The sequence below is a fragment of the Salmo trutta genome, chromosome 8 (assembly GCF_901001165.1).
Source record: "Salmo trutta chromosome 8, fSalTru1.1, whole genome shotgun sequence".
In the NCBI taxonomy this organism is placed as follows: Eukaryota; Metazoa; Chordata; class Actinopteri; order Salmoniformes; family Salmonidae; genus Salmo; species Salmo trutta.
Genome location: NC_042964.1, coordinates 47576279 through 47592186, shown reverse-complemented (window position 1 = coordinate 47592186; position 15908 = coordinate 47576279). Strand labels below are relative to the sequence as shown.

The following is a 15908-nucleotide window of genomic DNA, read 5'->3' as shown; positions in this document are numbered from 1 at the left end:
AAATGTATTTATTTTTTACCAAATCTGCATTTTAGATGTAAACGACATGTTATAGAAGTTCCCAATAACTTTTTGGCAATTTCACTTCAATTTGAGAAACATATCCCACCAGCGATAGACCTCATTCAGTCGCAGGCACACAGATAAAACATGAACAAAGGATCCAAATTCCAAATAAGTCATTTTGGAAACGGCAAAGCTCTCAGTGATCCACGTCATACACATCACACATGAAAATGTGTCATTTCAAACTTCATCAGCAACCTTCTATTCCATTTTGTTGGATTTGAGCAATAATTTTCCATGTGCGCATGCACAGGCTATTTATGAGCCATTTTCATCCAAAATACAGATTAGGATTTATTTTTATTTTTAAAGTGCACTTGTCCTTTAAGGTGGCCTGTTACGCCTGATAAATGAAAAACATGGCTGTATTTAGGCTAAATATCAATTTTTTATTTTTAAAAACCATACACATTACTCGACAAGTTTCAAATGTAAATCCAATCACGATAATCATTTAAATTACTCAAGAAAAACAGACATGAAGTAGTTTTTATTTCCAAATGTTAAGATAAAAAAATAATAATCCATAAAACAGATGGATAAACATTCATTCCCGTTATAAGAATCTACAGAACAAAAACGTATGGATTCTTTTTTCTTCCCATTTCAAAATGTTGCAATTTCAAGCTGCTTTTTTTATTTGTAAAAACAAGAAACTCATTCCCAAAATATAATTGTCATTGAGCAACTACTGAACATATCCCTTTCCCCCCCTCTTGGCCCCCTACACCCAGCTACGTCTGGGTGAGAGGTCTAAACAGGTGAGGGATTTAACAGAATCTGCACTCTGCTGCCGAAAACAAAAACCACCCAACATGGCTGATAAGCTACTTCACAACATGAAAAATTTGGTAGTATTTTGACCACAGGCCTATATTAAAGCCTAGTCTCTTATTTCATACCATTTGCCACCCTGAGAAAAATATTCCTATCACAACCCTTTTTATTGAGTGCCCCACCCCACCCCAAATGTTCCAATGTGTAATTTGTGTCAAACCCCAAAACTCTGGTTCAGTAGGTTGAAAGTTATCATCTGCGTTTCCATAAAAATACAAAGGTACAATTTGTATGGTTGTCTGTATAAAAATGTTCCCAAGGGAGGTGTTATGAAACAAAGTACCCCTGTGCAGTTACCAGTGTATGCCTAGTCTTTTTATTCTTACAAAATGTACGTGTCAATTCTTTACTTTTTCCAGTATATCAGGTGTCAAAAATATTCTACAAACAAATCATATGCAGCAACATCTATGACTGTAAAATGAGTCTTATGGGGGGGGGGGGGATTTTTCAAATGTGAACAAACCATAAATTTGGGGGAAATTTAAGTTTTCATAAAAATAAATGAAAATAATTGAATGAAATATGAAAATAATCCACTTGCTTTTATTTTTACCAATACAACATTTTACTACCCAAAGACCAAAAATGTGAAGTTAAAATGTTTTCTTAATTTATATAGACTCCGTTTTCAATTCAACCCTTTTCTATGCCTGAGTAAACAAATGTCAATATTGTACATTGGCAGGGACTGAAGTTTTGCTGAGTGAAAAAAAAGACAAGAAAAAACAGAACTGATTCTCAATGTGATGACCAACTGCCAAACTCCCTTTATGAACTCTTAAAACGTGAAATAAAATGACTAGGATTTTAATACCCCTCCCCTTATTAACCCACAATTAAATGACAAACAGGACTTCTGAGCTTCCCTGTGAACGAGAAAACGGAACATTGAAACTGCTAAAGCAATGAACGTAGTAAATATTTATAGAAATGTGAATGAATAGTCCCTGGTGGTTCTTACTCCTTCCCTCTCCTGTTGAAACTCTCCACCCCCCCAATGGACCTCTTCGCTATACAAGCCTTAGTGTTTATCTGTTTGGCTAGAAGGTTTCTATTGATCTACAAATATATAACAAATAAAAATTGCAGGCAAAAATAGTTAAGTTTCAATAGAAACACCCTTTTTTTTCCTGAAAATACAGCAGTATCTGAAATAGTCCTCTTATTCAATGTTTTACCGTCCCTCATTTTTCTGCATCGTACGTCAGGAAGCTCTTTCGTCTACAAACAGAAAAAAAGTATCTACAAACTTTGTAAACAGACCTGCTTTTTCCAAAAACATAAATAATTCGAAATATTAACAGCCAATGGAGCAGAAAAAACATTTCTGAATGAGCAAGGGCCAAAGACATAAATATACAACACCATTCAGATAAAGAGAAGCTAAAGGTCGTCTTTCATTTCTTACAGCTGATCTTCAAGCCAGGAGGACCACCTCCCCCTCCTCATTAAAATAATATGAATAAAAAAACAGGTCACTATATTCACCCCTCTTGCACCGAGAACAACCTAAAAGTTATCAATGAGGGAGGGGTGGAGACAAAAGAAGCCCTCGCATTGACAGAGGGGTATTTTTAAGAACAAAAATAAAATTATAATTAAATAAAAAAATCAAAACCAAACCCTACATTCGAGAATGTTTGCTCGTTTCAGTCCAGCACAAGCTCAGACTATCCGCTCTCCCTTCTACCCCTTATTTCCTCTTCTCCTCTGCCGTCTCTCCTCCTCAGAGGTGAGCTCCTCGTCGTGGGTAGAAAAGTGGCTGTGGTGGTAGTAGTAGTAGTGGCTGAGGGTTGAGGAGGCTGGCTCAGAATCAGAGGGAGGTCTCCAGGCTGTGTAAGGGGCTCCCTGGGGCCGAGGGGGTCCCTGCTGCCTTGTTGCCCTCCACGTAGAGGTGGTTGTTGCCGCTCTCCACTGCATTATTGTTCTGGTTGGGCGAGGGCGTCGGCGAGAGTGACGGGGAAGGAGGGGTAGGCATGGCGTTGCGGGGGGAGGCGGAGTTGCGCTTGGTGGGGGCATCGTCCTCGGCGTCGGTGTCGTCGATGAGGGGGATGGAGGGCTCCGAGTCCTCTATCCTGAACTCTGGGTGGGTCATGAAGTTGTGGATGGAGCTGCGTGACTCTGGCTTCTCCAGCCCCTCATAGGGGGACAGGGAGCTGCGGAATGCATTCACCACCCGAATCTGTTGGGGGAGGGAGGGTAAGGGGGACACAGTCAGTCTCAACATAGAATCATACACACATATACATTTTCAATTGCAGTTCAAACCATGGACACAAAAAAATGGGGCTGTTTTTAAATGGGTCAATTGCAGTGAGTTTGGGACGGGGGACATGAAAAAAAAACACCATTGATTTTGTTGTGAAATTCTTAACAAGACGTGCAAGTATGCAGTGAGGACTAGTCCCGGAGGCTACAGTCAATCGGTGTGTCGTCAAACCCTGATCACTTTTGTTACCATCTTTCCTCGGACTGAGACTGAGCACTCAGTGGTGGAAGAAACCAGTCAAAAGCTAGTGGGTCGTGGGACATGTCTCTTACCGTCAGCTTTCACACCTCAAGAAAACTCCTCTCGGGATTCAACAAACCATTGAGGAGGAGGAGGAGGAGGGGGGGGTGGTAGTAGTGATAGTAGTAAAAAACATCACCAAAAAAAATCCAGCTCCAAAAATCCAACCCTCAGTCAAAGTTATTCAAAATTCAAGAAAAATTGAGACATGTTCTGGGGCAATGTTCTGGATGAGAACACATCCATAGAGGACAGAAGCTTGGACACAGACAGGTTACTTATTTTGGTCATGCTCAGGGTGAGGGAGGTGAGGAGGGTCAGTCACTGATATTGTTGTGGAGAAAACAAAAACTGCAGCAGCCAAGCAGGTCTAAAGCTTATATATAGCTAGATACGCAACAGCACAAGAAACACTCAAAACGGACTATAGAGACTGAACCCATGCAGAGCAGTGCTACCTTGTGTTCAACAGTAGTAAACCTTTGAGTATAGCCCATGACACATTTCACAGAATCTAAGGAGGAATATGGTTGGAGTCAGTAAGATTCAGGTGCTTTTTGGCTTCATTTTTTTGGGGGGGAAAACAGTGGACACTACACACAGGCTATGAAAGAGGAATATTGAAATAAAAAGTACATCAAATCAATCCTAAATGTTAAGCGTTCTCATCAGCGAAGCACCTGGAAAGAGAGGGTTCATCATTTAGTAGGGAGATGTGGCTTATAACCAAAGAGAGAAATTGAAATTAAAACATGGTCAAGACACTACTCCCTAGTCTCAAAGCCTCTGAAGAAACATCACATCAGTTAATACAATCAATGTCTGCAACTGCAGGTCAGCCAGTCTGAAAGAGACCAGTTGAGTTCACACAGACACACTCCCTGGTAGAGAACAGTTAATACACTCAGAACACATCACAAAGCCCTTCATCTGGGTCTCAGGAAAGAAGGTTCAATTGGGAAGGGACAGCCTTGGTTATTTGCGGGATGCCGAAATTCCATTCCGCAGAGGAGAGGACACAGACATTCCAGGAGCCTCCTGCACACAGTACAGCAGCCCCCGCAATGTTCCACTGATTGTCTATTAGTGCAGCGACAAGGTGGCTAGAATATCCAGACCGACTTAACACTCTGGACTGAACTTCACCCTGGAAAGACCCTGAGAAAGAACCAGTCCGGTCTAAAAATGGGAAAGATCATTCATTATTGGTTAGGCGGCGAACGTTGACCAACGTAACCAAAACATGGACAATATGTTTACATTTGGAGAGAGAAATAACTTGTTGACGCTCAGTCAGAGACAACCTCTGTTTTTTGGGGGGATTTCAGCACTACCATCTACCGTGACCATGGGCTTATACTCAAAACATTTACACAGCTACTATAGAGGGGCCAGAGCAGCGACAAGGCCCACAAGAGCGCTAGTAGCCAGGGGGGCCAGCCAGGGGGAGGGGGGGCACAGCAGCAGACGTGACCAGACAACAATGTCAATCCAACGTTCCTCTAGCTCCTCCCTCCCTCCTCTCCCCCAACCTCTATCTTCAGATAATGAAGCAGAAGCAGGAACAGAAAACAAGATGTGACACAGAAAAAGCCCTTAGGACTCGTGGTGACCTTGTGGGTGTTACAGTACATCCATATACAGCAGTTATGTTACCAAGCAACATGGAAGATGTGGTTGTTTTTTGTATTTTTTGAAGAAAAGGAGGGACAAGTAAGAGTGAATGAATTCAACGTTAGGCGAGAGAGTAGAAGAGGAAGATGTTAGATTTTCATGCACTAAGGAAACACACACTCACACCCCACAGTGGAAGAAGCGGTGTTGGCGTCAGTGGCAGTAGTAGAAAAGGCTACATGTGTAGGGCTAGAAACATTGGTTACATCGTGCTGTTGTTGGCTGGAGGTGGAGGGCTGCCGCCTTAGCTGGCGCTCCTGAAAGGAGCTTCCGCTCTGGAAGGCACTCACTACATCCATCTGCAAGGAATCAGAGAGGGTGACAGGAGAGGATAGAGCCCAGAAACCACAGCAAGAGGAGAGGCGAGAAAGAAAGGGAGAGAGAGAGAGAGAGGGCGAGAGAGGCAGAGTGAGAGAGAGGCGAGCGAGAAAAGGGCGAGAGAACAAGAGGAGACCAAGAGTGGAAGAAACCAGAGAAAGGTGAGAGAAAAGGCACCAAAATATAATAGAAAGGTATATTTCACCCCACTCAGAGAGATATAGCAGTTGAGAGAGAAAGGGGGTGAAAGGCACTGATCTGAAGGTTTCTCCCCGAGCCTGATCTGACGCTTTACATTTCCTCATTAAAAAAATCATCCCATATTCAAATACCTTTCACACTTGGCCCTATAAGATACCTGTACTTGTATTTGCTCTGCATTTTGTGGTCTTCTCAGTATCACACAAAAGGGGCTTTTCTTCATTGACCATCACATTATCATGTTCAACTTAGCTTGTTAGAAAGCCAGAAATAGAATAAGCAAAAAAGGACCTTGCTTGAGCTTTCCAAAGCAAACAGAAAATCAAAGTCAAAAGAAGGCTTTTGAGGGGAACATGCCAGCTGTTCTCTCAAAGTGCTGAGAGAAAGGGAAAGGGGATGAGAAGTGCATAGAGTTAACCTCATGGCTTGTGATTCCTCTTTGGTTCGACATCGGTGGAGAAGTGTTCAAGGAGGACATTACCTGAGTCTGGATGCGGTTGAGGCCCCTGAACCAGAGGATCTGCCCACGGCGCAGCTCGCGCTCGGCGTGGTCGATCTCCTCCATTTCCTCCATGTCCTCCAGCTCCTCGTCAGGGATCTCCTGCCTCTGGGTGCCGTGGCCGGCAGACTTCAGGAACCTCAGACTTTTGGTGGGGATGGATGAGATCAGCTGGAGGGAGGAGAGGGGCAGAGGGGTTAAGGGCTTATCACAGTCCAAACCATGTCTGCAATATTGGACCACAAATCCCATCTCTACCACAGAGGACTGACTACTAACATACAGACAGCAAAGACCCAGGTTACTGGTATATATGCAATGACAGGCTGGACTGCAACAGGTGCACAACAGGCACCCTCGCACAATGTGCATCTGTTAACCGAACAACCAGTTTCCACAGGAAGTCAGCTCGGAAAAGAAATGTGACTGATGCAAAAGTAATGGGTTGTTGTCTGGTGACTAGGGTTGCAAAGGGTCGGAAACTTTTTCCGGAAATTTTCCATGGGAATTAGGGGAATTTTGCTTAAATTCATCAAAAAAAAGTTTGTTTTATAACAGTGAACTTTTTTTTGTGGGATACACAAGACAATTCTAGGTCTTGTGGCATATTTTGGTTAAACTATCGCCAATTCAATGGAGTTGCAGCCCTCTACATGTGCAGTGCACTCTTCCATGTACAGCTGATTCTCAAGATCTTGCACACTAATGAGATGCTATTGAGCCCACACTACTATACTGTCTGAGCCAAGGACTACATGCTTTCTGGTAAGTTTTGATTACAATACTAGGTGGGGTGAATATATTTTATATGACATTTTTGTTAACGAGTAAAACAGTAGCCTACAGCAAAGTGTGTTTAAATAATTTCTAACCTGTTAATTTCTGCTAGTTAGTTTTTGCTACCATGTGGATTTTAGCTTGCTTGAGCCTGCTAACCGAGGAGTGTTAATTCACCTGTTTCCATACATGTTTCATTTAAAAAAAATTATCTTACAAAGGAGTTGTTTAATCTAACTGCTTAATTATTTATCTGTACATGGAATTGTATCTGTTTTTTTACTCATTTCCCCCCCTAATCTTTACAGGAAAATGCCACAGGCACCATCTGATGTGTGGAGACATTTCACTGCAGCTAATGTTGAAGGAAAAGCTGTGCCAAATCATGTGTGAAGAATGCAACAAAGATGGAGAATCGTCTGGCCAAGTGCATAAAGTTCCCTCAGCGCTCACAACAAACAAGCTCTGACAAAAGTCACTGTACTTCTATTCGAGGTGAAACTTACGAATCAGACACCTTATCGATAGCAACAGCTCATGGTCCTCCTGGAATCAGAAGTTTTTTTTGACTCAATGGAGGAACATAGAGAAATGCTGATGAATGTCTTGCTCGAGCTGTGTATGCAACTGGTTCACCTTTGATGCTCACAGGCAATGTGTATTGGAAGAGATTGCTGAATGTTCTTCGCCCAGCATACACTCCTCCAACCAGACATGCTTTATCTACTAATTTGCTGGGTGCAGAGTTCAACGGAGTTCAAATGAAGGTCAAGCAAATCATAGAGAAGCAGACTGTATTGCAATCATCTCTGATGGGTGGTCGAATGTGCGTGGGACAGGAATAATTAACTACATCATCTCCACCCCTCAACCAGTATTCTACAAGAGCACAAACACAAGGGACAACAGACACACCGGTCTCTACATTGCAGATGAGTTGAAGGCAGTCATCAATGACCTTGGACCACAGAAGGTATTTGCACTGGTGACAGACAATGCTGCGAACATGAAGGCTGCTTGGTCTAAAGTGGAGGAGACCTACCCTCACATCACACCCATTGGTTGTGCTGCTCATGCATTGAATCTGCTCCTCAAGGACATCATGCACTGAAAACAATGGATACACTGCAAGAGAGCCAAGGAAATGGTTAGGTATGTGAATGGTCATCAAGTTATAGCGCCAAGCAAAGTGAGAAGAATAAGAGCACCACATTGAAGCGGCCCAGCAACACCCGTTGGGGTGGTGTTGTCATCATGTTTGACAGTCTCCTGGAGGGGAAGGCGTCTCTCCAAGAAATGGCCATATCACAGTCTGCCGATATGGACCGCCCCATCAAGAGGATCCTCCTGGATGATGTATTTTGGGAGAGACTGGTAAGCAGCCTGAAAACGATAGCAGTAGCTATTGCACGGATTGAGGGAGACAGTGCCTGATGTTCAGACTCTGCTTGCAGATGTAAGAGAAGAAATCCGTACTGCCCTGCCCATTTCACTGCTGCTCCAAGCAGAGGATATTGCAGTTCTGAAATATATCAAAAAGCGTGAAGACCTCTGCCTGAAGCCCATACACGCCGCATCCTGTCTGGTGCAGAGATCAACAACGCCTATGGTGTCATCACTACCGTGTCTCGCCACCTTGGCCTGGATGAGGGCAAGGTTCTTGGCAGTCTGGCGAAGCACACTTCAAAGCAAGGGCTTTGGGATGGAGATGCAATATGGAAGTCGTGCCAACATATCTCATCAGCCACCTGGTGGAAGGGACTGTGGATCTGAGGCTCTTTCTCCTGTTGCCTTCATCATCCTCCAAATCCCACCAACATCAGCCACCTCAGAGCACAACTGGTCCTTGTTTGGGAACACACACACACCAAAGCACACAACAGGCTGACCAATACAAGGGTCGAAAAATTGGCGGCCATCCGGGAAAACGTTTGGCTTTTTGAGGCTGACAACGAGCCATCCTCAACAAGGTTGGAAAGTGACAGTGAAGATGAGGCCTGAGTCTGATGTTCAAGAGGTGGACATTGAGGAAGAAGACATGGAAGCCTGAGAGAAAGACAACCAAAGCTTTAGTTTCTAGACTATCATTTTACAGATGCGATGGATCATTGGGGATCATTCAATATTCCCTTAATTTTGTTGTTCAGTGAAATCATCCCATGTGAAGAGTCAAGTCATTTAATTAAAGTTCAATTCATAACAAAATATATATATTTTTCTATTGGAAGGATTTAATCATTTGCAATTATGCCTACTTATAATAAGGAAAAAGGTTTATGTTTCTGTCTCCATATGATATGGTAAATATAGTGCTCAAAAAAATAAAGGGAACACTTAAACAACACATCCTAGATCTGAATGAAAGAAATAATCTTATTAAATACTTTTTTCTTTACATAGTTGAATGTCCTGACAACAAAATCACACAAAAATAATCAATGGAAATCCAATTTATCAACCCATGGAGGTCTGGATTTGGAGTCCCACTATAATTTTGAGTGTAAAACCACACTACAGGCTGATCCAACTTTGATGTAATGTCCTTAAAACAAGTCAAAATGAGGCTCAGTAGTGTGTGTGGCCTCCACGTGCCTGTATGACCTCCCTACAACGCCTGGGCATGCTCCTGATGAGGTGGCGGATGGTCTCCTGAGGGATCTCCTCCCAGACCTGGACTAAAGCATCCGCCAACTCCTGGACAGTCTGTGGTGCAACGTGGCGTTGGTGGATGGAGCGAGACATGATGTCCCAGATGTGCTCAATTGGATTCAGGTCTGGGGAACGGGCGGGCCAGTCCATAGCATCAATGCCTTCCTCTTGCAGGAACTGCTGACACACTCCAGCCACATGAGGTCTAGCATTGTCTTGCATTAGGAGGAACCCAGGGCCAACCGCACCAGCATATGGTCTCACAAGGGGTCTGAGGATCTCATCTCGGTACCTAATGGCAGTCAGGCTACCTCTGGCGAGCACATGGAGGGCTGTGCGGCCCCCCAAAGAAATGCCACCCCACACCATGACTGACCCACCGCCAAACCGGTCATGCTGGAGGATGTTGCAGGCAGCAGAACGTTCTCCACGGCGTCTCCAGACTCTGTCACGTGCTCAGCGTGAACCTGCTTTCATCTGTGAAGAGCACAGGGCGCCAGTGGCGAATTTGCCAATCTTGGTGTTCTCTGGCAAATGCCAAACGTCCTGGGCTGTAAGCACAACCCCCACCTGTGGACGTCGGGCCCTCATACCACCCTCATGGAGTCTGCTCAAACGTTCAGAAACAGAGACATGCACATTTGTGGCCTGCTGGAGGTCATTTTGCAGGGCTCTGGCAGTGCTTCTCCTGCTCCTCCTTGCACAAAGGCGGAGGTAGCGGTCCTGCTGCTGGGTTGTTGCCCTCTACGGCCTCCTCCACATCTCCTGATGTACTGGCCTGTCTCCTGGTAGCGCCTCCACGCTCTGGACACTACGCTGACAGACACAGTAAACCTTCTTGCCACAGCTCACATTGATGTGCCATCCTGGATGAGCTGCACTACCTGAGCCACTTGTGTGGGTTGTAGACTCCGTCTCATGCTACCACTCGAGTGAAAGCACCGCCAGCATTCAAAAGTGACCAAAACATCAGCCAGGAAGCATAGGAATTGAGAAGTGGTCTGTGGTCCCCACCTGCAGAACCACTCCTTTATTGGGGGTGTCTTGCTAATTGCCTATAATTTAAACCTGTTGTCTATTCCATTTCCACAACAACATGTGAAATTTATTGTCAATCAGTGTTGCTTCCTAAGTGGACAGTTTGATTTCACAGAAGTGTGATTGACTTGGAGTTACATTGTGTTGTTTAAGTGTTCCCTTTATTTTTTTTGAGCAGTGTATATCCAATGCAAAAATATCTACATTTAAATGGTATTAATATTAATTTGCCTATATTCCCGTTAATTCCCACGGAAAGTTTCCACCTCTGAATATTCCCCAAAATGTGCAACCCTACTGGTGACAAAGCAATGTTTGGTCTGTGGTCATGTCCGGCCAGTTACTTGCTAGGTCAGCATCACAAAATGCACAACTAATGACATCACAATCAACAACGTAAAAAAAAACAAAAAAAAACAGAAGGTCAACAGGAAATTGTAATACAATAGACATTTCAGAAATAACATGACAGCGCTCAAATCAGGAATTCTAGATCCTTCTATAAAAATCATCCAACTAGCCATTTCAATACAGTGTGGCAATTCAGCTACCCAACACAGCCACATTGGGGCAGTAGTGTATCCCTGACGGATGGGGCAGTGTTGGAAAGTTACAGGTGACGCACTTGCAACTCACTGTGTGTGTGTGTGTGGGTCTTCTTACCTGACCCCAGAGGAGACTGCTAAAGCCCAGAAAGGTGCACCATAGCCACTGGTCGATGCTCAGGCCCACGCAGCTGAAAGGTTTGCCTCCCCACTGCACTATGACTATCTGAGAGGCCGGAGAGGAAAGAAACAGAGGTCAAGCTCATTTTCATTCATGAGTTCCTGGTTTGCTGGTAATTCCATTTGACAGATATGCGTGTTACAGCGGGTTTCATGTGAACCATGTATGAACATGGTTTGGGTTTCGTTTTTCTTCATTCTTTATTTATCCAGTCGAGAGCCATTGAGATGACTCATTTAAGGGAGCCCTGGCCTTCTTATATATGGGGAAGAATCTATATTCTTCCAGAAATGGACCCCCTTTCCTATACAAGCGTACTACTTTTGTAGCCTGCAGTCAGGCCAAATGTAGTGACCTATATAAGGAATAGGGTGCCATTTCAGACAGACCCATCTTCCCTAAACATCTGAAACCCTCTTCTAAAGCGTATCTTAAATTAACCCCTAGCGCTGGCTTTGCTGATCACTACTTTAATGAGGGAAAAATGTACTCACTACGACTGTGATATGTAGAGGTCGACCGATTATGATTTTTCAACGCCGATACCGATTATTGGAGGACCAAAAAAAGACGTAATTTGTAATAATGACAATTACAACAATACTGAATGAACACTTATTTTAACTTAATACATCAATAAAATCAATTTAGCCTCAAATAAATAATGAAACATGTTCAATTTGGTTTAAATAATGCAAAAACAAAGTGTTGGAGAAGAAAGTAAAAGTGCAATATGTGCCATGTAAAAAAGCTAACGTTTAAGTTCCTTGCTCAGAACATGAGAACATATGAAAGCTGGTGGTTCCTTTTAACATGAGTCTTCAATATTCCCAGGTAAGAAGTTTTAGGTTGTAGTTATTATAGGACTCTCTCTCTCTCTTTCTATATATGATTTGTATTTCATATACCTTTGACTATTGGATGTTCTTATAGGCACTTTAGTATTGCCAGTGTAACAGTATAGCTTCCGTCCCTCTCCTCGCTCCTACCTGGGTTCGAACCAGGAACACATCGACAGCCACCCTCGAAGCAGCGTTACCCATGCAGAGCAAGGGGAAAAACTACTCCAAGTCTCAGAGCGAGTGACGTTTGAAAGGCTATTAGCGCGCACCCGGCTAACTAGCTAGCCATTTCACATCGGTTACACCAACCTAATCTTGGGAGTTGACAGGCTTGAAGTCATAAACAGCGCAATGCATTGCGAAGGGCTGCTGGCAAACGCACGAAAGTGCTGTTTGAATGAAAGCTTATGAGCCTGCTGCTGCCTACCATCGCTCAGTCAGACTGCTCTATCAAATCATAGACTTAATTATAATATAATAAACACACAGAAATACGAGCCTTAGGTCATTAATATGGTAGAATCCGGAAACTATCATCATCTCGAAAACAAAACGTTTATTTTTTCAGTGAAATACGGAACCGTTCCGTATTTTATCTACGGGGTGGCATCCCTAAGTCTAAATATTCCTGTTACATTGCACAACCTTCAATGTTATGTCATAATTACGTAAAATTCTGGCAAATTAGTTCGCAACGAGCCAGGCGGCCCAAACTGTTGCATATACCCTGACTCTGCGTGCAATGAACGCAAAATTACACAATTTCACCTGGTTAATATTGCCTGCTAACCTGGATTTCTTTTAGCTAAATATGCAGGTTTAAAAATATATACTTCTGTGTATTGATTTTAAGAAAGGCATTGATGTTTATGGTTAGGTACAATCATACAATGATTGTGCTTTTTTTCCGCAAATGCGCTTTTGTTAAATCATCCCCCGCTTGGCGAAGTCGGCTGTCTTTGTTAGGAAGAAATAGTATTCACAGTTCGCAACGAGCCAGGCAGCCCAAACTGTTGCATATACCCTGACTCTGTTTGCAAGAGAAGTGACACATTTTCCCTAGTTAAAAGAAATTCATGTTAGCAGGCAATATTAAATAAATATGCAGGTTTAAAAATCTATACTTGTGTATTGATTTTAAGAAAGGAATTGATGTTTATGGTTGGAGCAACGTGTACCTAAGCGATTATATGCAACGCAGGACAGGCTAGATAGACTAGTAATATCATCAACCATGTGTAGTTAACTAGTGATTATGATTGATTGTTTTTTATAAGATAAGTTTAATGCTAGCTAGCAACTTACCTTGGCTTCTTACTGCATTTGCATAACAGGCAGGCTCCTCGTGGAGTGCAATGTAAAGCAGGTGGTTAGAGCATGGGACTAGTTAACCGTAAGGTTGCAAGATTGAATCCCCGAGCTGACAAGGTAAAAATCTGTCGTTCTGCCCCTGAACAAGGCAGTTAACCCACCGTTCCTAGGCCGTCATTGAAAATAAGAATGTGTTCTTAACTGACTTGCCTAGTTAAAAAAAGGTTTAAAAAAATAATAATAAAAAAAACACACATTTTTTCTCTTTTTTATTTTTTTTATTTTTTTTTAATCGGCCAAATCGGTGTCCAAAAATACCGATTTCCGATTGTTATGAAAACTTGAAATCGGCCCTAATTAAATCGGCCATTCCGATTAGTCGGTCAACCTCTAGTGATATGTGGTTGTCTCACCTAGCTATCTGAAGACAAATCCACTAATTGTAAGTCGCTCTAGACAAGAGCGTCTGCTAAATGACCAGAACATTTTTTTTAAATCGTGTCTGTTAAAAGCAGTGAGCAACTTCAGCAGGCAGACATGCTACAGTCTGAAGACACTAGACACTAAGTGTTACCTGGATGATAAAGGTGCCAAAGACGATGGAGCAGAAGATGAGGTTGTTGAAGATGCCGTCGAAGACGTTGCGCTCGCCGTGGATCTTTCTGGCGTTGATCTCGTTGAAGAGCTGCAGGAGGACGAAGGTGTTGAAAATAATGGTGTAGTGCTCTGAGGGAGGCGAGTGGAGGGGTGCATACCGCCCGCTGTCGATGTCAAAGATCTGCTCACCTGGGAGGGGGAGGAGAGAGAGAGAGAGGAGAGAGAAACAGGGGGAGGTGAAGTGTTGACCTACTACCTTTTTTAAAATATCTTTAGTTTATCTAGATCACGTGTCAAACTCATTTCACAGAGGGTGCCTGCGGGTTTTTGCTCCTCCCTTGTACTTGACTGATGAATTAAGGTCACTAATTAGTAAAGAACTCCCCTCACCTGGTTGTTTAGGTCTTAATTGAAAGGAAAAAACTAAAACCTGCAGACACTAGGCCCTCTGTGGAATGATTTAAAGGTAGACTCAGCGTTATGATGTAGATGCAGAAAGGAAACAGTATAGTGGGTCAATTTCCACAACTACTAACAACGTTGGAAGCATAAGGCTCAACTTCACCGCTGTTTTGGTCCGGTGGCTACCACGCACTAACAGCGTTAAAACGAACCCTTGCACATGTGCAGATACTGTGTGAGAGCGAAGTGCTGCTTCTTGCTCATCAAAATATCTGTGCCGCTGCTCGTGGCAGTCCCATTGAGATCAGAACACCTCTTAGACATCAAATGATCAGCAAATTTCACTTAAACTTCCAAATGTTCTCAGCCTTCTGCCGACTGAGGTTAATCTCACATTGGACAGTGAAATGTGTTGTTTTGCAGGGTCAACCATAGTAGTACGCGCCCCTGGAGCAAATTAAGGTTAAGTGCCTTGCTCAAGGGCACAGCGTCAGGTTCTTCACCTTGTCGGCTCGGGTATTTCAACAAGCGACCTTTCGGTTACTGGCCCAACACTCTAAACGCTAGCCTCCCTGCCACCCTAGTTAAGGTGGTAGTAAAGGTGACACCATCAGAGAGCCAGTCGATCAAGACCGCCTCATACCCATGTGAAATTCCATGGCATATGGTAAGCCGTTTCAGCTCAGTGTGCAATTAAAGTGAGATGCAGAGAATAGAAAACAAACACGCTTCTACACAGACACACACTAGTTCTTTACCTACGAAGAGCAGGGTGAAGATGATGATGAGCTGGTAGACTCCGTGGCCAAGGATGTTCTTCATCATGGTGCGGGAGATGAGGGGCTTGTTGCGGCCATACGGCTTCCTCAGCAGTAGAGACTCAGTGGGGGGCTCAGTGGCCAGGGCCAGGGAGGCAAAGGTGTCCATGATCAGGTTCACCCACAGCATCTGGACAGCTTTCAGAGGAGAGTCCTGGAGGGAGAGAGGGTGGTAGGAAAAGGATAGGGGGAGACAGAGGGAAGGGAGTGGAAAGAGGAGGAGAGATACAGAAAGGGGGGCAGAGCAGGACAGAGTGAGAAAGGGAAAAAAGAAAAGGATTACTCATGCAGTCAGTACTACTTACATAACATCCTCCACACTATCCCAACGTCAGACTGTAGACACACTGCACAAATCCAACCAACGCATTCAAAGAAGTACAGGCCATAACACGAAGAGCAAATGCTGCCTGAGCAGTGATCATTGAAAGCTAAAAGACTTCAGTAGCCCACACACTGCTCAGAAATGACACACAAGTAGCTATACAGGTGTCCACTTGCTGACTCACCAGAGCTACTCAGGCTCCAGTAGAGGCAAACCACTTCATACCAGCAGAGGAGCTAGCGAGCTACATACGTCTATATACACATTGACAGCTTAGCATGCTAGCAGAGCAGCTAGCTTCATACATTGTGCAGCT

At 43.7% G+C, this 15908-nt stretch overlaps 1 protein-coding gene across 7 annotated transcripts in view; it reads right to left on the bottom strand.

Moving 5' to 3' along the window:
* Window positions 1-434: 434 nt before the first annotated feature.
* Window positions 435-15908, bottom strand: part of LOC115199125 (plasma membrane calcium-transporting ATPase 1) — a 57776-nt gene continuing 42302 nt past the window's right edge. For 3 of the 7 annotated variants that reach the window (XM_029761704.1, XM_029761706.1, XM_029761705.1), the window contains 6 exons: window positions 15208-15421; window positions 14025-14236; window positions 11235-11342; window positions 6090-6278; window positions 5296-5388; window positions 435-3088 (listed from right to left, as the gene is read on the bottom strand). In XM_029761704.1, the coding sequence (XP_029617564.1) occupies window positions 2720-3088; window positions 5296-5388; window positions 6090-6278; window positions 11235-11342; window positions 14025-14236; window positions 15208-15421 (1185 nt within the window). In that variant the 3' untranslated portion in view covers window positions 435-2719. Of the gene's footprint in view, window positions 3089-5213; window positions 5389-6089; window positions 6279-11234; window positions 11343-14024; window positions 14237-15207; window positions 15422-15908 lie in introns of all 7 variants that reach the window. The other 4 variants (XM_029761709.1, XM_029761710.1, XM_029761707.1 and 1 more) reach the window with 2 other exon arrangements.